Source organism: Varroa jacobsoni, unplaced genomic scaffold, assembly GCF_002532875.2.
Source record: "Varroa jacobsoni isolate VJ856 unplaced genomic scaffold, vjacob_1.0 scaffold_1179, whole genome shotgun sequence".
NCBI lineage: Eukaryota > Metazoa > Arthropoda > Arachnida > Mesostigmata > Varroidae > Varroa > Varroa jacobsoni.
The window spans coordinates 55691-79907 of NW_019214081.1; the positions used below are offsets into that span (position 1 = coordinate 55691).

The window sequence follows — 24217 nt, forward strand, 5'->3', positions numbered from 1 at the left end:
CCCTCGCCTCTGTGTGACTCTTTATGTGCTTTTGGAATCATTTGTAGGTAGCCTACCTGAGTGAGACTTTATCGAATTTACATTTATTAATTGGCGCCCAGTTTTACTACTACTACGATAATGACTTCTGGCCTGTTTAGATTAAGTCTAGGATTGAGGCTATAGTCGCGATCAATGATGTTAGTCGTTGTATTGAACCAGCACTTGCCCTCGGGAATAACATGCTTAGCATATCAAAAAATGTCGTGAAAATACTTGTTTTTGTTTAGATATATCTCCTGAGCAAAATCTAAGTGAAAGTCGGGATTTAATCTGGTAAGCCGTATAGGTGTATACGGGCGGGAGATTTGTTATGATCACTTTTGCTTCATCTAAATTTTTCCCATCTTTAATCGTTGTCGCTGCTGCGCTAATGCGAAAGATGATACAGTTGGAGACAGCTGATAGTGTACCAGCGTGTCCTATTTAGATTGTCGTCTTGCCGGCGCCCCGTACGGCAGCGCAGTTGCTTGCGGAAGGAAACAGTCTGTGCAAGGATTGAAGAGATTGTCCAGATACACGGTGGGGCAACTAGCGACGAAAGAGGAGCGAAAGCTTCTGCACGCACGCTGTATGTATATGAATGAACCAACTGAAGAGGCTGTAAAATGTGCCCATCGGCATAGCGAAGGCCTGTAGACAGAAAAGAGAGACGCGAACACGACTGCTCTAACGACCCACAGCTAGTGAGTGGCTGTCGCTCCTGATGCCCCCAACTGACTTTTACTACCGTTGCTAGCGGCAGAAGGAAAAGGCTTAGCGGCTGTTCACTCTTGCGGACGCCCAAAGCGTGTACCACTACAGCACACCATAACGGAGATGCACAAAACTGGGTTAAACCTGTGCCTTGTTGTGCTTGCGATTTTCTAGACAATGACTATTTATACAACAACGATAATATCCTCTACGCCGGAGAAATAACGCAGAAAAGTGTTCAGAAGGACCAGTGGTCATCTTTAATGTGTAGTTCCTGTATGGTTCTGAAATTGACCTACAAAATACTACAGTTATGTTTATCGTATCAGACTAGAAGCACCGGCGCCTTGTACATTGTTATTATTGTAAAGCTGTTGCCCTTAACCCTTTTTTGTTAAGGTAGGAAATTACATTGACGTGTACATGCATGCCTATAACAGCTGTCAGTTAACTACGAGGTAAAATTGAAAACCGAGAGCATTTCTTGAATATTTACTTTTTCGCAAAGAAAAATGCATACGAATATTCTAGGGTGTTTCTAGGATGGACGACGGCATGCAGTATTCAGGGACCGTTTCTGCGCAAACAGGCAGCTAGCAGCAGCGGATGTGTTGAAACAGATGAATATCAGAACATGTTTCTTCAAAATGAATTGCTATCTATTTCATCTTATGGATTTGTTTTGATCGGAAAATTGCTACATCGATAACGTGACGGTAATGTGATTCGGTACAAGTTCAGTACTGTAGCCCAGTGTATAGCGTTATGTTTAAATATAGATGATGTTTCGAATTAATCTACCTGTATAAAAACTATCGTATGCGCTTCTATTTAAGCGGCTTACTCATACAATTGCTTCACATAATACGTGATTTATTATGGCTAGTGACGTATGACCGTTTGCCTGGTCTCAACTCTACTCAACCATTCCCGGTAACCGTCATGGTAAAAATGTTATGGCCACTAAAAGTCCTGAAAAGGTTTTTCTTTAATCGAATAAATCAGGACTCTTGCTTTTCGTATTCGAATGTCGCTCAAGTAATCAATGATCTATTTTGGCTAACAATCGAGCAACGAGACGTGTTCCATAAAAATATTTGTACATGTGCTTGCGTCTCACGTTAGCGTTTTAGATGACCGTTTCATCGGGATGTTGTCACTGAGCTTCCCTCGAGTAGATACTCCAGTTAACTCTAAAATTATTTTAGATTAATTAGAATTAAATTATTCTAATACTTGCCTTCTGTACGTTTCTGTTTATTGAACGGAACTCTTCTTTTGCCTGGTGCCAAAACTATTCTCTATGAAAATGACAGCTTCTGACGGTGTATATGTACGTATGCAATAACACGAGGGCATCGAGCAACGGAAGCACGGAGTTTTGATACAACATCAACCTAACGATATTCTCTCGTTCCACTCAGATCCCTAAAGTTCTATGCGCGTTGTTTGGTCAGCGTTCTCTTATTTGGCGCTTGTTTTCTATCCCTGTTCATTTCGAGCAGTCTATTCAATTACCGGCCGGGTACAGATGAAAGCAAATTGGTCTGCCTCTTTACCGGTAACGACCAGTTTGACAGGTTTTAACCAACGGTAAACGTTAGAAAAAGAAGGTAACGTACGTAAAGGAAATTGATGGAAGGCTTGATCACGAAGATGAAGGGAGACGGTGGGAAATTCTCGTAGCATAGGTTTTGCGGAACTTATAGCGTGTTTATCGGCATCGACGCTAACCAGCAATGTATGATAGTCAGACGCCCATTATAACGATTATTAGAAACAAACAGAACGAAACGAATGTGTAACAGAGCCAATAAGTGACAACGTTCTACCCAACGCAGATTCGGCTCTCGGAAAAAAAGCTGAATCATGATAAACACGTACAATGACGGTGAGAATCAGAACTCGCTGTGTGACTTGGTGACACACTCAGACGTTTTCCATCAGCGACGTTGAACACAGAAGAGGAGGTGGTACTTTAGAATGCGATTTCCTTCGATTGTCCCTATTCGCCTGTAAAAAAAACGAGCTGCGCAATAACAGAGTGGGCCCGAGTGGCCGATGTTTGTGTTATCTTTTCTGCAATGCGCCTCTTCCCGTTCGATGTACTCGGCTATGTCAACACTTTCCTGCCTCGTTCTGTATGCGGAACCTCTATCGTCTATTTTTTTCGTGGGCTTTCTTTCCTAATAAACTCGTTTACTTTTCGATATGCGGTCTATGACAGCAGTCAACTACTGTGCCGTTGGACCGTACGGTGCTCATGGTACCGACCGCCCAATTGAAGCTTTCGCAGACCAACTCCGTCGCACGCGATTTTGCGTTCAGCAAAAGCGACCGTCCAAGTGAAACTGGAAGACGGAATCGAACCGATTCGATGTTCAAATTACCGAGCCAAACCCACCCCGTCACTTCTACAGCCCAAACGACTTCGCATCGGTGGCACTGTATACGGCGTATACGCTGTAGGTACATCGGTGACTCGTACGCCTCTCAGGTCAGTTTAATTTTCGGCTCTAGGTTTTCGGCTTCGATCACGGCAACTTTCAAACGACTAGTGAGTTCGTCTCTGCTATCTAGAACAATAATGGATCGGCATCTTAGAGTCAAGGGCGAAACATATTAATATTGTGCTACATTGATCAAAAGTGAATACTGTATATAAGACAAGTCGTTGTATTCTCGAACGGTGGCCGGCTTTTCTAAGTCTTTCACTTTCTGAAACCAGGTGATTATTTTTTTGCGCCAGTTGATTTAGTAAGATACCGTAGATAGATGGGACCTTGCCGTTAATAACGCCAGGAGCAGCAATCAAAGCTAGCCAATAAAAAAAATAACTTATTGAGAAAAGTGCTACATTGAGCAAACAATCTATGGACATCATAACGCCTGAAATGTGTGAAACGATTATGTAAATGATTCTGTAGAAATTTTACACCAATTTTATCCCTTTTAGTTAAACATTTTGACATTATAGTAGATAAATCTTGTGTATTCAATGTGGTAACTATAAGATGGGCGGTTTCCCCAGCAGTTACTGCCCACATATGATTCAGTTAAAAAATATGCGATCCTCAGGCGGACACGTTCAGAGATATAGGTGAATCAATAACTTTAGTACTTTTATAGAGCACAGACTATGTTAGCCCTGCAATAACGCTTCGTCCCTCTCTGCAGGTAGAGCTAAAATGCGTCACTTTGGGAGAGCCTGGATGACGGCAGGGTTTTCTTGTAAGTTGCACTTTTATTACGCTTAGATGAGGGATTTTTCTCGTATATAACTACAGTGCCCTATGACAAACGCGACGATACGGAAAGCCCATTTACATGATTAACTGAAATAAATAACTATAATGATAACAGGCTATAGAAGTAATCATTTAGCTGAAGTATCACATGATGATAGGCTCTACGCGTATACCTTGCGTGCGAGACAGGCTTAAGTAATTAATTAGCTTCAAGTCATTAAGGCTTAAATATATAAGATTATGCAAGTGTAGTAAGGGGTGTACTTGAAAGAAGCTCGCAATAGTCAGAGTATTAGCATCAACGGAGTTCTTCTCCACGGTGAACCAGCACTAGCATATCGCGGTTAGTTTATATATATGAGTATGGCCTCAGGAGCTCCTTCATAGCGGATCCTTGAACGTATCAAAGTTCTACATATTTATAGGGACGTAAACGCACCCCACACAATAGTTCGACAAAAGTGATATCGGCAGTGATCTTCATTGAAAGCAATTCTAAGTTTTATGCGATTTGAATACTTTTCGGGGCGTCGTATCATTTGCATACAAAGCTCGAGGGTTCCACTTTGTAGCAAGAACAAAATTATATTTCAAAGAAATAATAACAACCGTCAGTTTTGTGCGCGAGAATATCTTCAGACTTCAAAGTTTAGTGAGCCGAAATTTAGCAAGCTGAGTCACCGAAGACAAATCGGCAAGGCCTTAATGAAACACTTAGATTGGTATATGGTTTGTGCTATGCTAAATTATAAATTAGCGATCCTTGTTTTTAGAATATTTCAATAGTACTTTTGTAACAAATTCACATTTACTACAGTTATATTTTACGGGTGCCATAGATTCGCACTAGCAATAGACAATAGCTCGTAGAGTATGCCCAATCATATTTATTGTGTTATCAAAAAAAGACTACTCCAGCATTCTGATTTGATCCATTTTATAATTCATAAACAGGACAAATGCCAACCAACCGTTGGTAAGTTTCGATTTTAAGCGACACGACCCAATTTCGCAGTCAACTCGCGTAGTCGGGGCTCATTCGGCATCGGTTTCCTGTGCATGTATTGCTATGTTGTTTTTATTTCGATTCATAGCAACAGCAGAAAGACGGACCTTCCTCAGGTCATGGATGAACCAATGACGATATCGGAGGCGCAGAAATGTGTGTGGTGGTATTGATAGTTGTGGTCAACTCGTTTTTATATTATTTTACTTGCAACATGAACCGAATCAAATAGCCGATAACCGCAGTCTGTTATTACGCCCTTGTTTTGATAGGCAGCACACACAAGTTAGATCTTTCCATTTGTGCTTAAAGTAATACACAACGCGCTTTGCGGCCCCAACTAAAATAAACCGTATCAAATAATTTTTGTTTTCCTGTCATCTATAGTCGGGTTCATATACGTATATACAATATCGGTATGAGAATATATATGTAATGTTTAGCCGTAACGCGGCTCGTTAGCAATCGCACAGAGGTGTGGAGGAACTTAAAAGGAGGCTAAGGCTAGAGAGCGAGAGGAACTTGTTTTGCATTCATTTGCCGCTTGAAGGGAGATAACGTGATCTTTGCAACTGCAAAAGGTATTGGAGCTGTTCGATCCCCAGCTTCGTGTACTTCAATCCAGGTGTGCAGCTAGTTTTCGCTAAATTATGAATACCTATACATTCTAAATAACACTATGTAAGCACTAACTCACAAAACAAACGTCCAGTGTATCGTTGGTGAACTACAAGTTGAGTAATTATATCGAGCGCTCACCACCTTTGGCGCCACATCTGTCCTTAAGTCATAATGCGATCCAGATACACTGATAATAACCCAAATAGACCCCATTTCCTCTATAGAGATATGTGTATCGTTGATAATATTCCCACTATAACTTTAAGATCATTTCGCGCCTGCTGCGTATTTGGAGCGACGGATTGGCAGCACTCGTGGATTGCACGGCATGCTCTTTGACATCTTCGTGAGGAACAGAAGCGACGGTGGCATCAATAGAGACTTTTATCAGAAGACAGGTTCACTCCGCTATAGAAATCGCCACCGCAACAAGCGCAGTACTCTTAGTAGCTATCCAGTCGCCTATCATAGCAGTACGCCTGGCTTTTTTGCTAACTTTGTCGGGCTAATTTTATACCGTGACATTTTCAACCAAGTAACGTTTCATTTCAGAATTCACGAAAGGAAATGTTTAGAAGCGTGCTAAAGCTAACAACCGACTCAGTTTGAAAGACTGGCCTCAATAAGATATTACCCTGCTGATGAAAGTTCTCATCTTTTTATTCGCAGACTTGTACACAGTATCTGCAATATATCCACGCAGATATATAGTCCAACCGAGACAACGGGTAAACGCGTTTTTTTCACCACACGACCAATAACACTATCCAAGATTGCTGGTTAGCTGCTGGGTACCTTGATAAGTACAGAAAATAAAAAACTAGAGGTCTGCTAGGAAAGTTATGTCCCCGACAGGTAACATCCGCCGTACAAACATGATCAGAAGCAACATAGACGAAACGACATTAACAACGACACGAAATATACGCCCGAAATCGAGTAACCGGAAAAGATATAAGCCAAAACGAGCCGGCAATATCTCATCTCGTTAGGCGCGTTTGGGCACGTATAAATTTACTGGATAAGGTGACACGAACTATTCCTGAGGTAGTATTACATAGAGTGTATGCATTTGCAATAGCAGTTCATAGAATGTAGCCTACGATAACCTGTTTTATTTCATCCTTCTGATGTCCTCTTTCCTATTTTCACATGTATGACACATGCATATATATATATATATATATATATACATTATACATACTGTCGTATATGTTCGGTTTTTACAGACTCTTGTTTTTATTTCTGTGATGGTGATGACGCCGGTAACGTTACTTCGTGCCCCGTATGTATGTATGTATGTATGTATGTTTACAACCATGACTAACGTGTAACAAATGCATTTTATTAGTTTTAGCCATTAGCCATGAAGGCGCTTTTGAGGAGTGAAAACCTTGCCGAACAAAAATTAAGCTCGAACGTATTTGTCAACGGTGACGTCGGCGCCGATTCAATGCATAAATATAGTATAATTATCTTCTAAGGATTATACCTATCATAAAGGTGGCTTTTGTTTGATTCGATTCGTCGCGTTTTTTCTTGTCGTAGCTCCTTTTTCAAGAGCCTTTTTTAAAAACACCTTTTCTAAGAGCAACAAGACAAAATGAGGAAAAAAATTCGAAACGCCACAACTTGATTGGATGACGAACGCGTATCTCGTAAGCACAAATTTACGACTCAAATATCTATCAGCAGTAATAGCAAAAACATCTACACGACTAGAAGCCGTCGTAGTAAATAGGTATTTGTTGGCATTGCTACTTTTAACGACATACACCAAGTAATCGCTGTGACGTCCCTACAGAGTCAGCTCTAAATACGAAACAAAAAAGAACAGCATATAAAAAAGAAACTATATAGAGCGTAAGTTTATATTGCACCGAATTTGCTTCTGATCCGTTTGCCAAACGCGCAGCATACGCTCCGGCCATGTCACGTAAGATGAGACCTTTTCATTAAAAGCTAACGAGCAGAAGTACTATCTATAACAGTCCAGCATTGTGCTAAACCGATTTCATAAAGGAGAACCGGCGAACTGGCGCCTGGCAAAGGTTACACAAGACATTGTTTTCGCTCACCACAGTCATCTACAGTGCTACAGAATCTGCTACAGAAGATACCATGCAGTAGAATTAGACAAAATTCATTTCTAGTTCCGTGACATAGGTAATAATACATTGCAAGCCTTTAGTTCTACATCATTTTCTAGACTTTGTACCATCTTTAGGATACATAATATAAATAGCCGGTTTAGTACCGGTTTTTAGTACAATTTAAAGATATGAGCGTTCTAAGAAACTAAAATCGTTCATCATCTAATCGATTATGTAAAATATTCAGTCGACTAGATATATTATAACCTAATTCGCACGACATCGTTAAGAATTTCGTTGTATCGTTATCACTTTTAGTCTGAATGCCTATTCTTCAGCCAGAAGCAGGTGCTAAAGGAAAGCCCAGGTGAGTTTCAATTCCCAGAACTTGGTCATAATCTTGTAATATCCTAATTCAAAAGCACACTAAATTCAGGCCTGTCCCTTTTTTCTCTCTAGGTATCCCTTTTCAGTGTAACTAGTGAGACCAAACGTTTTCTCAGCAAACACAAAAAGCAAAAGAGTCCCGACGTACCATTTGCTTACAATTTCTGTCTTGTTCTTCTCTTCGCCTCGTCCTCTTTCCTCCCCTGTCGTTTTTAGCAGAGACTAGGCCACAAAAACGAATCCATTTAGAAAACAACCGGTACGACACAATCAGCTCGCTATTCCTCCCTCGCAGGACGGCGCCCGAGTTGAAGAAGCTCTTCGAGTCAAGAATACAGGGCTAGGCAAAACGGAGGTGCCAAAAGGCGCGCATGCATCGGCATCAGAGAGTATGCTGCCGAAGGCGCTAGTGAAGGCTAAAAAAAGTTTAAGCAGCCATAGCAGCAGGTAAAAGAAAAAGCTGGCTGTAACGGCACAATCGGGCTTGAAGGACCGCGCGCTCTAGTAGTTTTTTTCGGCCTATTCTACTTTGGCCTTTCAGCTGCTTAGGTTTCCTGAGCTACATTCAGCTGGATTTGGTTCTGCATGATGTTCGACGCGTCTGTCGATGTCTTTTCATGTTTTGAGCAAACACAACGTCAGGCAACAAGTAGTAAATGAAAAAGTTAAGGACACTAAGGTGAAGGGGGGGCGGGGGGGGGGGGTAGCCGACATTTCGCTGAAAAAGCAAAAAGAAACCTTTGGTGCGGGTCCAGCGTAGAGGCCGTGGCGGGTTACAAGAAGTTTTGGGGCGGTAGACGGGACGGCCAGTAAGATGAGAGAGAAGGTCGAGGACAAAGAAGACAAAAAGGGCAAACTGGGAAAAAATAACAATGACAACAATACGAACGAAGAGGACCGTAACGAGGAAATAGAGGGAGAGGCGACTTCGTCTTGGAAAGACGCCGGTCCTCCCTTGTTGTCCTGCTTCATCAGCCGCCCATTTCTATAGCTAGACCTCAAACGCTTCTTACACAATCCCGTCGCCCCACTTTTTTCGTTAGAAATACGTAGTCATTGGGCCTGGTACTCCTAGCAACTGTATCGGAAGTCGGGACACTGGAAAAGGCTGATAGAAGGGACACTTGACACTTTTATCCGACCCGCATCTCGACTTAACTGCTACGAAAAATACCACTCACTTGATCAGAAATAGTCACCTAAGACGGGCGAATAGTCAGCTCAAAGTAAGCATACAAATTTACGATGGGGTGCGATAATAAAATCAGGGAAAAAAGGGTATACGAGCACACGAAGTACAAATAAAAAATACAAATGTACAGAGAACCGTTTGGTTCCAGTGAAAAAAAATATTTAAAAATATTCTGTGGCGTGATATGGCCACGTACCATCAGAATGATGGCTCGAATTCCTTGTACTCATCTTTTTAATTTTGGGCACCTTTTTGGCTGGCCGACCTTATCCACGGTGGCCATAGTAACCATTTAAATCTGGCTAAGGCATTTCCAGCACAGGAGCAATATTACTCGCTGAGATCCTGTGGTAATGGTACTTAGTCTATGAAACCTAATGAATATGAAACGCCTTAATTTTAGTGAATTAGCCGTATCATTAAGTTACCACTTCGTGATGCCGCAAAAACATTGCATAAACGCACGCACATAAGCGGGTGCTTATCCTGTAAAGTGTCTAGCTAAATGTAAGAGAATACGCTACTCTAGCAAAATTCTCATGTTCTTTAGAATAAATAAAAAAATAAAGAAATCTATCCAGTGACCATGCAAGAAATAAAGGCAACGCATGAAATCCAGGTGACGCTGTACATCAAGCCTATTAACACGAGTTCACTGAAGGTGCCTGGTTTCAATAAAAAGTAAAATAAGGTATTTCCTTTTTCTTCGCTCTTACGAAGCGACGGGAAGCTGCTCGGTTGTAAAACAAGGTTGGGCGATAGCGATACTTCGAATATACTAAAAAATGAAAAATCGAAGGTCCAGTAGCGGTAGAATTTTTTAGAGCTTCTAGCTAAAAGAAGAAAGTCAGTTTTCTTTTTTTTTCAGGACGTGATAGTGACTACAGCCATTTACCTCCTTAGGCCGTTTGACCTGGTAAAGCTTTCCCTTGTCAAAAAAGCCTCTAGTGGCTGTACTCCCAAGTGTCCAGGGTACTTCAAGCCGACGCTACTTCTATAACGTCACTGGTAAGTGTGGCCATTGAGATGTCCCAAAATTGTTTTTTTTTCCTATTTTGTAAATGAAGTCAGTTTATTGAATTCGCTGTTATAGCTTCATTACAGTGTTGTAATAGCCGTTTCTGGTTTGATCTCTGCTGGAAATTAAGTTTACCCAGGAAAGTAAAACTTGCAAGCCTCAATGTCTTACGTTTAAATCGGGAAACCGTAGCTGCTTTCTTTGAAAAATCTAGGTCGTAAAATAGGCGATGCAAGGGAAATAGCGAGCGGCCATACTCAGGGCATCGTGAGGCTTTCTTCAGCGTCGGCATTGAATTCCCAGAAGCACTTGGGGATCCTTAAAGATGTAACTGTCCGTTCTGTTCCATTCAACTTTTATTCCACTTTGACCAAAAATGAAGCACCCAACGCCAAGGAGAACCCCAGGCACAGTTCCTTTCTAACCTTGCAAACGAAGCGCCTGGGTAAGGAAATTTTTAAAAATAGAATCTGAAGAAGTGGTATGGGGGCGATCACTTTTGACTGTGCCTCGCATGAGTGGCAATCAATTATTGCCAGAGAGCTAGGCTAAAAATAGAAACTTATTAATATTAGAAGTCTGTTGCCGAAGATGTGTAGAGCCATCTAAAACTGCAGTATATATAGTACAAATAATCACCTCCCAATGGCTGCGCTGGATATTTATTTCTAATCCCAGCTAGTTATTAATGGCTTTTGTCTTTGCAAGGATTTCATTTAAAGTAACGGCTAGAATGCAAAAAAGTCTTAGTAAAGATCAGGCCAGCTCCCACCAACTTAAGACTAAAAGCGACGTAGTGTCGGAACCAGAAAGACAAACGGCAAATAGCGTACCCTTAAAGCGCCATTTCTTCTCCCAGCCACAAAGAAGTCAGGTGTAGGTGACAAAGGGACCAAATGAGTTTGCAAGGGTGCAGTACTTCTACTACCCCCATCACTGGATGTTTAATAAAAATCATTCGTCCATTTATGCCTTCATGCTAGCCCAGTTATGTTCTTTCCTCAAGATCAAAGTTAGTCAGTCGTCTGACTGAGTCGCTTGATTAGCGGGCAACGACCCTGAAGCGTTCAGTTGCCCTTAAGCATGTACGACAGTCGGTAAATAACCTCGTTGAGACATGGGTGGTGGTGATGATCGTGATCCCACAAAAGCTCTGTGTTTAGCTGTTAGTAGCAGCTAACTACGAAGAAGGACAACGAAACAATGCAATGAACGTTTGTTCGGTAACACGGGAGATAAGACACGGGCTGGTCATCATGAGAATGTCTCGTCGCTTAACGGTCTGCCCTGTCCAATTGAACAATTGAGGTAATTCGTAAATGGGGTGTAGCATTATATGTTACCGCCACCGTCACTACCTCCTACGCCAATAGATATACACCATCCACTTGTCCAGAGTGATATGAACAGTACTGAATGGATAAAATATACTAAAGCAGGCTATACACTAAACGTTCCGCACAGCATTTCTTCCTAAAAACACGCTTAAAAGGTACAGGTTATAGTCACGTTTCAACAAATACATGCACCCATTATTTTGAAACTTCCAATTACTTCGAACGCGTCCTAGAAGATACTTTGTAAATATTTGACGAATCATATTAAAACGACGAACCTTCACTAAGATAAGAAACAAAACAAAACACGCGAACCTCTCACCTGCCCATAGCGACGGCTCATGCTATTTCCGCAAAAGACTTTTACAAGATAGACCGAAAAATCTTCGAAGAAGAGAAACTCGGATTAAATTAATTAGAACAGCTTTTTGTTGGGTTTGGAACTAATTTTTGATAAATCTGTCTTTTTTGTCACGGAAAATAACGGCCGTTTTTGAACGGGCAATACCTACTGCCAATATACGTCTACATAAGCTTCAACAGTGAGATTGTTGCTCCTTCATTTTAGTATCAGGATATTTCGGCCGTTTGAAAGCCTTGCATTTCGGAGATTTCCGGTCCGATAACGAGCCAGCATTTAACTCCGAAGAGTTTCCGTTCCGCATAAGCTATATCATGCAAAATTCTAGGATGCCGACAATGTACGCTGACAGCTCAATGAGTTGATGTTATCTCAGAATCTCAAAGCTCATTCTAACTGCACGTGATTCGTCGACGTCAGTGACATGCTAGATTTCAATAAGCTAAGATTAAATGAATGTTAAACAAAATTTGATATTTGATGGATTTTCCATGGTTTCAGTTGCGATATCGTCTAACGTTCTGAAAAATTGCATAGAAATGGGTTTCGCAGAACTCTATGTAATTCGGCTAACTAGTTAAACAGCATATATCTAGAAGGATGCACTAATTAATACAAACATCCTGAAAAACCTTCATTTCAGCTTCCTGCTACAGGACTCTTACGGTTTACGGATTGTTCATACACAAGCTTACCGCAATGTTTGAAAGAGTACAGCGTATATAAGTTTCATTATTAACGTTGCTCGAACAAACGCTAAAGAATTGAATTTCTTCTTGGATTACCGAAAATGTCATACAGGCAACGAGGCATATCTGTTAAAAGGAAGTAGCTGAATACGACAAAGCTATAGTTCTAGTAACGATGCGTTCAATATTTGCCTTTGCTATCATTAATTGCACTAGGTATATATCGATTTAGCAGACAGAGAATGATCATTTTGATTTGTTTCCATAGGCCTGTCTTAAGTAATGGCGATGTCTTACCTGCCAGAATCATGGCAGCATTCATCATAAATATGTAGTCATGCGGCTCAAATTTGTAAATTAGGTACGCGTTAAATTCTTACGCTACACTCTTTAAGTAAATGCCCACTCCCTACTATTCATTTTTCAAACGGACACCGCGTTATTATGAATGAATGGCACAGTAGAGCATTTTCACTCACTATTATTTGCAATAGGAACTATAATTGTATATCTAGTGTTATGGATATTTTGCATAGCAGCGCCCCCTGTGATTAAAAGCACTATGCTCGTAATCGTTAGATTTCACCAAACAAAACATAGATCATCGGGTCATTATTCGAATTAATTCGCCGTCTCCGTATGTGATATCTATGGCTGCAAAGCTGCCGAATCTTTTAGCTCTCGCAATGTATAACACTGTGTAGGTGCGCGATGTTTTTACTATGATAGCAAGACAATCTATCAGGGATTCAATTAAAATTCACTTTTTTACTGCATTTAGTAGTAAATGGACTTTTTTGCAGTTAATGGACCTGACGTTTTATGAATAATAGACCATCGGATGGCCTCTCCGTGGTAGCTCGGTGGACCCATTGTAGTTTAGGTTCGGACCGGGTATAGACACATTTCATTTCGTGCTGGGAGTCTAGTGGCGATACCGGGTGTCAAACTCATAACACAGAAGATCGAAAATACGAAGGCGACGTGTATATTTCAATAAAGGTCGAACATTTATATGGTTGCCCGTGACTATAACAGATGCTGTATTTAATAAATAGTTTGTCTCTCAATGTATTTTACTATTATCCGAATCACTGAACAACTGTACACCACACGAGTGTCAAAGTGAGTATAAGCATTGTAGGCACTACATTTTTGCTACTAGTCTCTCTTTGTTTTCACCCGCATCCACATGAAGTCTTATTACAAATCCTAAATACTAAACCTTAACTCCTGACTGCCCTATCATTGAACACCGTTAATACGAAAACTCATAAAAAAAAAGAAGCGCCGTGTTTCACTTCATTCACGTACCGGCAGCTTTTCATTCTACCCCAAAAGCCGGTGAAGTATCTGGTCGACTAAAATTATACGAAGAAATATATGAAAAAAGTCAGTTGAATTGAACAGAAATGATTCCCGATAGCTGGCCTAGTTCGCTTAATCGTCACGGTAACAGCTGTAGTGGCCGCTTGGTCTCAGCTGAATCTTGCGGACATAAATAGTTACTTATTACTTCGGTTTGTTGCAGAGGCATCGATCCGTCTGTCGACTGGCCACGAGTATTCGTCGCAGGATGAACAACGAGTTCCAGCTGCACCCGCTTCTGTATCTGCCTATGTGCGACCGTATTGATAGTGATAGCCTATCAGATCGACGCTAGCCGTAATTTGCAAGAAGTAATCGGCTTTGTATGTCGCCATTTTGTGTTTCCATGGCACCGCAAAGCGTCTGCTCAGGTAAGCGGGCCACTGTCGAGGCGTAACACGTACTGCTAATGTTACTGTTGACACTTTATATGTGAGCTGGGGACGTCAAGCTAAGCTGCACCTATCGAGTTATTCCAAGAATATCGGAGTCCGCATCCCGCCTTTCATCCTGTACCCACGCGCGCACCAGTCAGTGTTTTTTACAGTATGAACATACGTCAATTATCGCACGTGGCGAACACGTTCATTAAAGTTGACGTTCCTTTGGAGAACGCTCGAGCTCCGTCTTATTGCCGCTGCCAGTAGCACTACTACGACCAGTATTACACCTACTAGGACTGTTTAGTCGAAGATTTTTTACCGTATAGGCAACCGGAACATCAATGGTTCCACCAGTCGAATGAAGGTAGCAGTTTGCTTTCATTGGGATTCAAGTGAGTTTGGTTACCGATATTCAATTGAAAACGTATGCTACTAGTATGTTGTACTAGTACGTATGCTGAAAATACTGTAAAGTTTCTGCGCAGGCTTTTGTTTTTGTGCTGACAACATCACGTGACAGAGGAAGATCTCTAATCTTGTCCTTCCGCCGTCTAAACTAGCGCCGATCAATATCGTACTTCTATGTCAGCGTCGTGTACGCATCAGTTTACAAAATTAACTTACAAAATATCACAAATTTTAAGATCAGTATACTATCACTAAATGCTTCGAATCTATTGCCGAGTAAGAAGCATTACTTTAAACGAGTGTCTGTCTTATTTCTGGATTACCCGTATTCTTATGATTCCCAGACAAGCTACTACTGAATTATTACACGGAAACGCTGCTATTATTGTTAAAAAACCTATATCTATTGCTCAGAGGCACATAAATCAATGAGTTCCTGTATCGCGGGCCTTTTCACTTTCGGCGAGATGAAATCCTTGTAGTACTCCTTGAATCCAGTACATATCCGCATATTGAAGTGGCTCATTACGACACAACGATTACGAGGACAGACTAAACTATTCAAATGGATCACCTTGATGTTAAATGTGCAACGCCAACTATGACAACCGATTGAAACCTGGTTTCTTACCGCGATGGGTTCAATTCTTTGTATATGCCACCAGAAAGGAACGATTGATCACGTCCCAGTGCAATACAGAACCGCAGCCCAGCGGTCGGATCTGGTCCCGCCAACATAAATAATTACTTCTATGAACAAACAAAAGCGCAGAGAAGAGGCACACCGTCCTTATTTTCAGAACAACTTAATATATTTATCTGTATATCTAAGGGGAAGCTGTAACTGACATATACTAGCCATCCGCAATGTTAAGATATGAAAGACGAACGATAAGATTACATGAATTTTTCATATTTCTCATGTGCAACGAACAGATTTGCGCAGAAGGCATTGGCCAAAGAAATACCCTAGCAGATACGATGTCGCATCTCTACATCGAACGTTGTTTAACGTTTGTTTTATCTATGAACACAAGCAACTGTAGCATGTGCATTATGTCTACTGAGATTGGAGCAGTGCACAAGGAACAGTTGTTTTCCAGTGTTTATACCATTAGTAGTAACACAGTCGAACGCGTCGGATAGCTACGTTCCATTTGACAAGCCATCTTGACGGCTGTCTAGTTTACGTGACATATTACATTCTACATACACGGCCAACAATCACTGGCGGCCTTTAACGGTTCTACATTTGCAACGATGCGAAGGAAGAACTAAGACATAAAATAGCAGATTGTCCCAGTAATGCTCCGCTATCTAGTAAACAGCCGCCAATCGAACGGAACGAAATCGAGTAGTGCCCCTACGTATAGCGTCCGTACATCTCATCGAGGCGATGTCGCTGTCCTCGAATGTTCGATCCTTCTGCTCCACGCGTCATTGGAGATCAGGCAAATGATCATTTCAGCCCATAGTGTGCGCCTTGTTCTAGAGAATGCTTGCGACGACGCGCGTGTCAACCTACCTAAGGATTCGAACATGTATACGTATTGTTTTAGTGTTGTAAACGAGTGATTCTGATGAGTCGGTGACTAATCAATACTATATCTAGTCAATATCACTGTGACGAGATAGTGGTACAATTCTGTAGCTCATATGAAAAACCTTGTACTGTTTATTGGCCTAAATGTTTCAAGGTACACCTACCTGACGTAGAAGGACGGAAGCTCAGGCACGACACTACAACTGTATCCGCAAGTGACCTTGCCGTCTATATAGTCTGGACCGTTTGCCATACATCACACTTGGGGGACCCTCTTTCAATGGCAGATATACGTGCTTGACATATTGTGTCCTTCCAGTAGCTGGTGAAATAAACTGGGCATAGCACCATTTTTTACTGACCGGCGAAGGCTATCACTGGCGTCCGGACACTCTCGCTGGCAATCAGCCTCTCATATTGCTGACGTTCTTGACATAGTAAAGGTTCAGGGAGTGAAGCATGAAGGGCAGAGAAAGCGTCTAAAAAAAGTGCGACATTGGCACATTGATATCACAGGCTAACACTGTGGAAAGCTACGACAGCTTGTTATAGCCAACTAAATATAAGCTATACGAGTGAATTCATTCAATTTAGACAATCGTTGATCAGTATTTCGTCACGTGCCCCATGAATTATTGTACTTAATTGAAGGCACACACTTGATTAGCTTGCACCGAAATTAAACTCTATTGTCTTTTAATTTTTGATTGGTAAAATCTAGTGACTTCGTCGGAAACAGAAAGCCAACAAAGTGCTATCTGGCGATTTCCTTTTTGACCTGTGCCAGGGGGATCGATCTGTTCGATTTGAGAAATACATCCTCAATAATTATCAATAATTTGGATCAGTTTAGAGTACGAAGCAATTATATGTACGACTAGTTAAAGTATAATAGAATATATTGGGTAAATTTACGAAACACTGTAAGGCATTTGAAAAAATCCTTTTGTAATGTTTAATAATATATAATTATTAAAAATTGAACTCGCATTGCCACCTTTAACATGTTTAACAGCGAATTTCGTTTCGTTTGGGCAGTGATTTAGACTTTGTTTTCCACAATTAATTTTCCTATAACTTCTGTTCTATGTAGCGATGAAGTAATCTTGGAAACATGAACTTCTGTCATTGCATCTATTTTTGCTGTTACTATGCCCATGACAACGCGACAACATGAAAGTCGCTATACCTGCACTTATTATATTCTAGTTATTACGCTTACGGAATATTTCTTTCTTTTTTTCGTTTTCCTTCTGATTTCAGATTAGAAAAAAGTAGGGGTTGCCTATTAGACATGTTATTATTACCAGACATGACAGCCAATGCACATTGGTAAGTGTATGCTCGATATTATCTTCTTTTTGATAGTGTTTTTTTTGACATACTCGTTTCATTCGTTGGTTCGATTTCTCACATATCCAACTACCTGCTGTTTACAAACTTTCAGCGGCATACGTTTCGCGCAGCAAGTGCTTCGAATCCCGATTGGCTGTGAACGGCATTACTAGCGCCACGGTAGCCGCCTGCAGCGCCATCAGCGTCGAAGTTCCAACTGACACATTACATACGATCACACACCGTTGAAATTGAAGAAAACAAATATCATCGACTATGCGATGTGATAGTAAATAAACCTAGTCTGTGCTGGCTGCCACCGCCACCGCTGTTGCAGTCGCCATGAGTAATCTATCACCTACTGCACGTGACGCAGTCGCTGACTGGGCCGCGCTGGTAGAATTTCGGCGTGCCTGTCATGAAGACGCAGCTGCTTTGGCCGACAGAGAAAAAAAAAGAAAACAAAGAAAAGCAAGAAGATTCGTTACTTGCCTTCAAGGCTCAAGCCTTTCAGCTGTGCCGGCATCCTTCGCTTCTGTCTGCTTGTCGCCAGTCCCACAGCTTTGCAAACCTAAATCCTGTAGCTCATCGAAGCGTGTTCCGTTTCGACGTTACTGGCTGCTTTGGCCATTAGCTTTTAGATGACTGTGGTAACGCTTTCACATCTGTTGCAACTTCACCAGCTGACGATGCTTAAAGTGCTTATAGGCTGCCGATCTGCAGTAACTATGGAACAAACAACAAAGGCACTTCTCCCTTGCTAATAGTAGTCGTTGCTAAACTGAGAATTCAACATAATTTTAAACTTACTCGAACTCCATGCACAAAACGATCACAGAAAGCAGGGAAAGCCCTGTGAGTTTACTCGAAGGAAAGATGAATCGGGAAAAAGTATCGTTCTTTTTCGTGTTTCCATTGTACGACACTGTACACGTCTCTGATGCATGCATACTTATGTGCATGTATGAGTGCCTGTGTGGGCTAAAAATAAGACGCTCCATCTTGAAAAGACCTGAGGCGTGACAGAGAATACTATTGCTACTTTTGGCACCGCATATAACGTATTACATAGACAACATAGGCTGACGATAAAACCGATACCGCTGCGAACTTGGAACGTTGCCATAACGTGAGCAGCATGATGATGTTTTTTCAGACAAGACCCTCTGGTTGGGTTTATCAGCAACGCTCTTCCAAGTGTGATCATCTACGACTGTTCTTTGATCCATTCAAAGGTGACAAAGTTGTGCCAGTCACTTCAAGCAGCATCAGCAGTTATCGTCGTCGTCGTCGTCGCCGCCTTTATTGCAGTTGTTGCCGCGTCTATTCATCAGCTGATCATTTCCTTTCGCAGGGCTCCTTTCTCCATCACTCTGCTTGTAGATAAGCCCTCCTCGTTCGAAGCAACATGATCATACGATTGTGCAACAATTGTTTCTGTAGAGGTAGTTGTGGTCGAGCGTTGGCTAAAGGCGTCTGCAGAATCGGTGATGACTGTTTATAGGACTGCCATTTATCGCCTATCGTTCATTTGCCTACTTTCCTGAATTCCTATATTGCTTTCCCGTAGTTACTGGGTTGGACGTCAATGTTTTGCCCTTTCCGTTGGATCTGTTTATGTGTTCTTTTCGATGCACAGTTTTCCTTCGGTTGTTCGGCGGTTGCGCCCGAGGCCATCTGGTGACAGATAGCGCCGGGTTTAATCGTTCCAGTGCTCATAGTAGAAGCAGAATTAGGGCCAGTGACGCTAGCAGTTGTAATTTGTATACTGAGATACAATCAAATCCGTTTGCCAGTTTCTATTATCGTGACACATTTTAGGCTGGCTCCTTTCATCACTGATGCCCTATGCGAGCACAGGCCCCGAAGGGGCGACGACCAACACTTCTCAGTTTTTCTATCTGCTATACTAGCACGCAAGTCTCGTGATCCAAGAACGCTGACAAAGAGACAGGTCTATCAACTGACTCGTCGATGGTAGTGATAGCGGTTACTTACCAGTGGCTGATATGAGACCATATAGATGGAGTTGGCGCAGAGAGGAAGGGCAATAAATGGTCCATAATAGCTGTAGCAGGAAAAGAGTAACAGCAGCTGAATTTTAAAATTAAGATTCTGGAAAAGACATACAGTGTTCGGAGGGCAGTTGCTTAGTGCCCGATGCCATTGCAGCCGCCGGAGGCTGTTCTAGAATGAGCGCCATGATGTCAAGGAAGAGGTCTGTCAACGTAGATCGGTAGATACGTAGGTCGTTCATTTCTCGGTCAGTCAGTCATTTGCCTTCAGATCATTTTTTCTGCTTGTAGGCTTTCTGATGCTCATGCTTACACGTTTGCTACCGCTGTACATTCTAAAACTGGCTCTTTTCTATCTGATCTTTGTCCATGGTTTGACAATGACGAGATTACGTTAGATGTACATAGGAGTCATAAATCTGATGAGGTTCACACACGGAAACAATAAAACTGCCCTGACCTCAGCGACAAAGGCGCGAGTCCCTTACTGACGGTTAAGTAATTTATAAACCGCCGTTGTTTCAATAGACTAAAATTTTACTACACATTACACTTTTTGGTGTCTTTGAAGCTACTTTGCTGCGCTACATGTCTGTTCGGCAAAGCGAAGCTGATCTCAATAAAACTTTTCCTTACAGGTCCTGAAGGTACTGCTGAGGAAACAGTGGGAAAAATAGAGACATATGTGTATATATTGTTTACGTTACGCTGTATCTGTACTACAAGGGTCACGTTTTTGTTGTGGAAGACTTCTAAACTCAATCAATTCGTCCACAAATTTTTGACGAAAAACAAGACAACCCTGCTTTTCGTCACCTTTGTTATTTGAACACGAAAAAAAAACACCCGTTTCTACTTACAAATATCGATTATTTCTATAATGTTTTTTTGTTGCTTGTTGTAAATATATCCGAATCGCTTCACCTTTCCGTCGTTGTATCAATTTGAGTTTCGTAGTATAAATAACGGGTAGGCACGGGCTAGTGACTGTGAGGAGCTTTCAATATAGTCGCAATTTATTAACAAAAACACCTTTCAGGCAAGCTCAGTTTTTTTCTACTGGACGTCCAAACAGAAAACAGAAACCTCGTTCTGGCGTTATGTTTACTCTTTCCCCCTTTTGTCATCGTTTTTTTTATAATCAGCCATCCTGTCAGCTAGTTCTTTTTCTAGCTCTAAACGCCCTTCACGCATCTCTTGCAGGGGAAATAGGTATACCGATGGTTTTGCGTCAGTATAACGTAAACTATGAAGCTATGTACTGCCTTTTCCCCGAAAAACCTGGTTTAACACTAGTAGCTAACGGTACCCAAATAGATGCACTCGGTCGAATTGAACCGTCAGTGGATTTTCCAAAGCGTAGCAACAATGTAAGCCTGGCATGCAAGAAAAGATGTTTTATCCTATAGTATCTGGACGTATATGGAGATATCGATTCTGTCTAAAATGGACGTGCATGGAAAGTACTCTCTTCTCCATTTTCCTTCTAAAAAAAAGACGAAAGAACTGTTACATTTTCAGGTTCCAACAAACAAACAACAGAGATGGAAAGAGACAAAGAGGGGCAGAACGAATCGAAAGGATATATATATAGCGAGAGAGAGAGAGAGAGAGAGACGAAATTTTCTATGCAGACACTGGCTTATCGCGGCTGTTGCTGTGACGGCGGAAAGTAAAGCTCAAGCAACTGCAATGGTCGGCCGAAAAAAAAGCCAAAGGAAAAATGCTGGAACGTTTGTCTAAATGAAAGCAATCACAGGCTTTATGGAGCTGACCTCGATCATGCAGTAAAAAGCTCTACACTCTACGACGTGAGATCGGTGCGGAAGGCTCAGAATAAAGTTCAAATTTATAAACACGATATGGAAAAGGAACATTAGAATATCGCATACCATATTTTGTATGAGATTATGGTCCTTGTTTAACACTATAGAAAGTTCGCATTCAATATTTCGTACGGTTAGCTCCGTTTTACTCATATTCAAGATACGGTCGATGTATCATTACTAAAGGAATAGAATGGAGTCACGACCACGCATATGTAATGCATGATTCTAATGGCATCGGAAGAGCGATGCACTTTGACTTTAGCTAGTGAGGACGATACAAAAGCTATCTTTAGTTACCAGAGCTGATCCTATCATATCTTGTGTACTATGCAATTTTATTAAATTGTGACAGGGCGTATTACATTATTGAGGAAATCTAATAACTGGACATCATACGTCAAATATACGCCCAAAGTTCGAAACTAATATCAACGATGAATGAGCGTATCGCTTGCGTAGGTAGTATTTATGATAGATGAAGCATACGGAAAGGTAGAAGCTTAAACATATATTATTGCACACATTTTAAAGCTACCAGTCCATGCACGTATAGGTTCATGTATATACTTCTCCTAATCAGCAAAGCAGACCGCACACCAAACATGCATACTGCTAGTAAATAATTAAGGCTTAATAAAGGCGTTTTACTCTAGAATGGCTGTATGGTATCAGTGTAGTTAAGAAGAGTCCCCGGCAAGTAGTACGGCCGCATTCGACGAAGACAATGCAACGCAAGCTTGAAACCTCTGAGAACGTGACCGTTCAGAGAAGATTGATTCTCGACAGAATTTGATTTGAATCGCCGATCAAGTAGGCCGGAAGTTCCTATGACAGAGAATATAGCATAGATTAATCGACCACGCTGACCAATCATTGGAATAACACGGTTGGGAAAAGGGCAAGCTCGGACGAATTGCTTAGCTTTTTTTTCTCGAAGTTTTTCTAAATTAAATCTAAAATGTATGCCGCTATCTAACCCGTGTCCCATAACAACAGTAGCACGGCCAAAGCAGCCACTTCTTATCTTCCTATGAACGAAAAGTAATACACTTGGAACGCCTATATTATATTTTGCTGTGGCAGGATTCTTACTAGTTTTAATTTGCCTTACCACTACCACTACCGGCAATCTCTATTTACATGATAGAACTGAAATGCTATAATATTCGACCCTGCAAATCCGGTCGCTCTACAGTCTTTCCTACTCTATAATATAAAGATACCTATAAATAGACTAAAAATAATAATAATATCTAAGATGGTTTAAAGCTCTGCCAAGGCAGAAACGCAATTCCGTATAGAACATCATCAAACAGCATTTTCGATGAGGCTCCAATAATTGAGTTTTTTTCGCTCACGCAAGCTATTATCCCTGCAACTACGATCAGACGATTGTAAACGTTGCTTTGTGATGCGGCCACGTGGCTCTAAGGTTTGACAGTCTCATGGCTTTTGCGTATTCCTTCATTTGAGTACAGAATTCCGTTTCGTGCTAAATATTACCCGACGTATATGAAAGCATGTATCTACGAGCAGTGCAAGTCCGCGGAAGCGTAGACAGGACACACGATTGACCATGGTGCTGAAATACGTGGGTCGGGTCACGTGTATATTAATGCGATTGACCAATGCGATACACTGTATCACTGATACAAACTTCAAATCCAATATTACTGTCGGGGCATAACAATAAATCAATCGGATTCGTTTTTATCAATTATAAGTGATTAATATGTTTTTTCATTTTATTTGTAATGACTACTGCAGTGATATCACTTTTAATATCTTTATCGTCCTAAGCTCACTTGTTTGCATAGGATGAATTTCGTGAATTTCTTACACAATGCTAGTTACTTCTAGAGTGAACATGTCGTTAGGTAGTGACGTTGAGAAATCTTTAGGTGGTGAACGGTGGTAATAAAAACGTATTCCAGGCTTTCAAACCGCTTAGGTATCTAGATGTCACGCGATTCTGTATGTGTACCAGAGGATAGTTCGTTCGTGGTATAAAGAGTCCCTCTTTACTCAGTTATACTTTAGTACCTTGTGGTTGAGCACTGTTACTTATTTATGACGATAACGACTTCGAACATATAAAAATTATGTAAAACGCCTCAAATGCCGCTTGTTTGCTTAAAATGTAGCGTTGGCGAAGGAAAAGTGCACGAACATTTCCTGGACTGAAAACATATAATCTTGAGCTAGTGACCATATGAGTTAGGGGCTGGAGCTTTTTAGCACTCACATGAAACTCCATGACCAGTAGTGCATAAAAGAAGTCGAAAATTCTCGTATTGCCCACCTGCAGCCCGACAACTTGAAATCATATTTCGAAATCCATTATATTCACTATGAGATTATATTCACTACTAAGAGTGCGCCACGTACGCTTACAGGATTCAAATTAAGCGTGACTGTCTGATCAGGTACCACCGTGGGCCAAAAGTTTCTTCAAAAGTTTTCACTTCACTTCCTTTACTTTTGTTTTTACTATATTGTACCCTCTAGCCACTTTAGTAGATGCGTACTAAAAATCTTTAACCTGTTTAGGTTACTGAGCATAATTCCGGTTAGTCTAGTTAGGTTGCTACGAGGGAATTGAGACTGTCTATGTCGGCTGATGGGAGACAGATAGATTCAAAACGGAAA

The 24217-nt window shown here is 41.2% G+C and overlaps 2 protein-coding genes and 2 long non-coding RNA genes across 19 annotated transcripts in view; 2 read left to right on the forward strand and 2 right to left on the reverse strand.

Annotated features, from left to right (window-relative positions):
• Positions 1 to 24217, reverse strand: part of LOC111267394 (uncharacterized) — a 66599-nt gene that overhangs the window by 32612 nt on the left and 9770 nt on the right. Inside the window, exon 1 of one of the 6 annotated variants that reach the window (XM_022845630.2) lies at positions 18217 to 18339. The exons of 4 other annotated variants lie outside the window; for them this stretch is intronic. In XM_022845630.2, the coding sequence (XP_022701365.1) occupies positions 18217 to 18250 (34 nt within the window). In that variant the 5' untranslated portion in view covers positions 18251 to 18339. Of the gene's footprint in view, positions 1 to 12984; positions 13153 to 18216; positions 18340 to 24217 lie in introns of those variants that run through there. One more of the 6 variants, XM_022845631.2, reaches the window with a different exon arrangement.
• LOC147752535 (uncharacterized) lies at positions 2466 to 4107 on the forward strand. Its single transcript, XR_015313810.1, has 2 exons — positions 2466 to 3232; positions 3913 to 4107. It is a non-coding gene; the product is annotated as an uncharacterized LOC147752535 (long non-coding RNA).
• On the forward strand, positions 13377 to 23295 carry LOC111267395 (uncharacterized). Of its 11 annotated transcripts, none has more exons than XR_015313803.1 (4): positions 13377 to 13391; positions 14219 to 14426; positions 17653 to 17721; positions 17837 to 23295. XR_015313803.1 is itself a non-coding variant. In XM_086971311.1 (3 exons), exons 1-3 carry the CDS (start codon positions 16152 to 16154, stop codon positions 17895 to 17897), a joined length of 366 nt encoding a protein of 121 aa, XP_086827437.1. In that variant the 3' UTR covers positions 17898 to 23295. The 11 variants fall into 11 exon arrangements, 1 of the variants encoding a protein (XP_086827437.1); XR_015313802.1 differs by lacking the exon at positions 13377 to 13391 and adding an exon at positions 13398 to 13812; XR_015313797.1 differs by lacking the exons at positions 13377 to 13391; positions 14219 to 14426 and adding an exon at positions 16152 to 16387 and having other exon boundaries at positions 17837 to 19942; positions 20378 to 23295.
• Positions 15636 to 17832, reverse strand: LOC111267396 (uncharacterized). The gene is made up of 3 exons (XR_015313806.1): positions 17775 to 17832; positions 16550 to 16868; positions 15636 to 16367 (listed from the first exon to the last, which is right to left on the reverse strand). It is a non-coding gene; the product is annotated as an uncharacterized LOC111267396 (long non-coding RNA).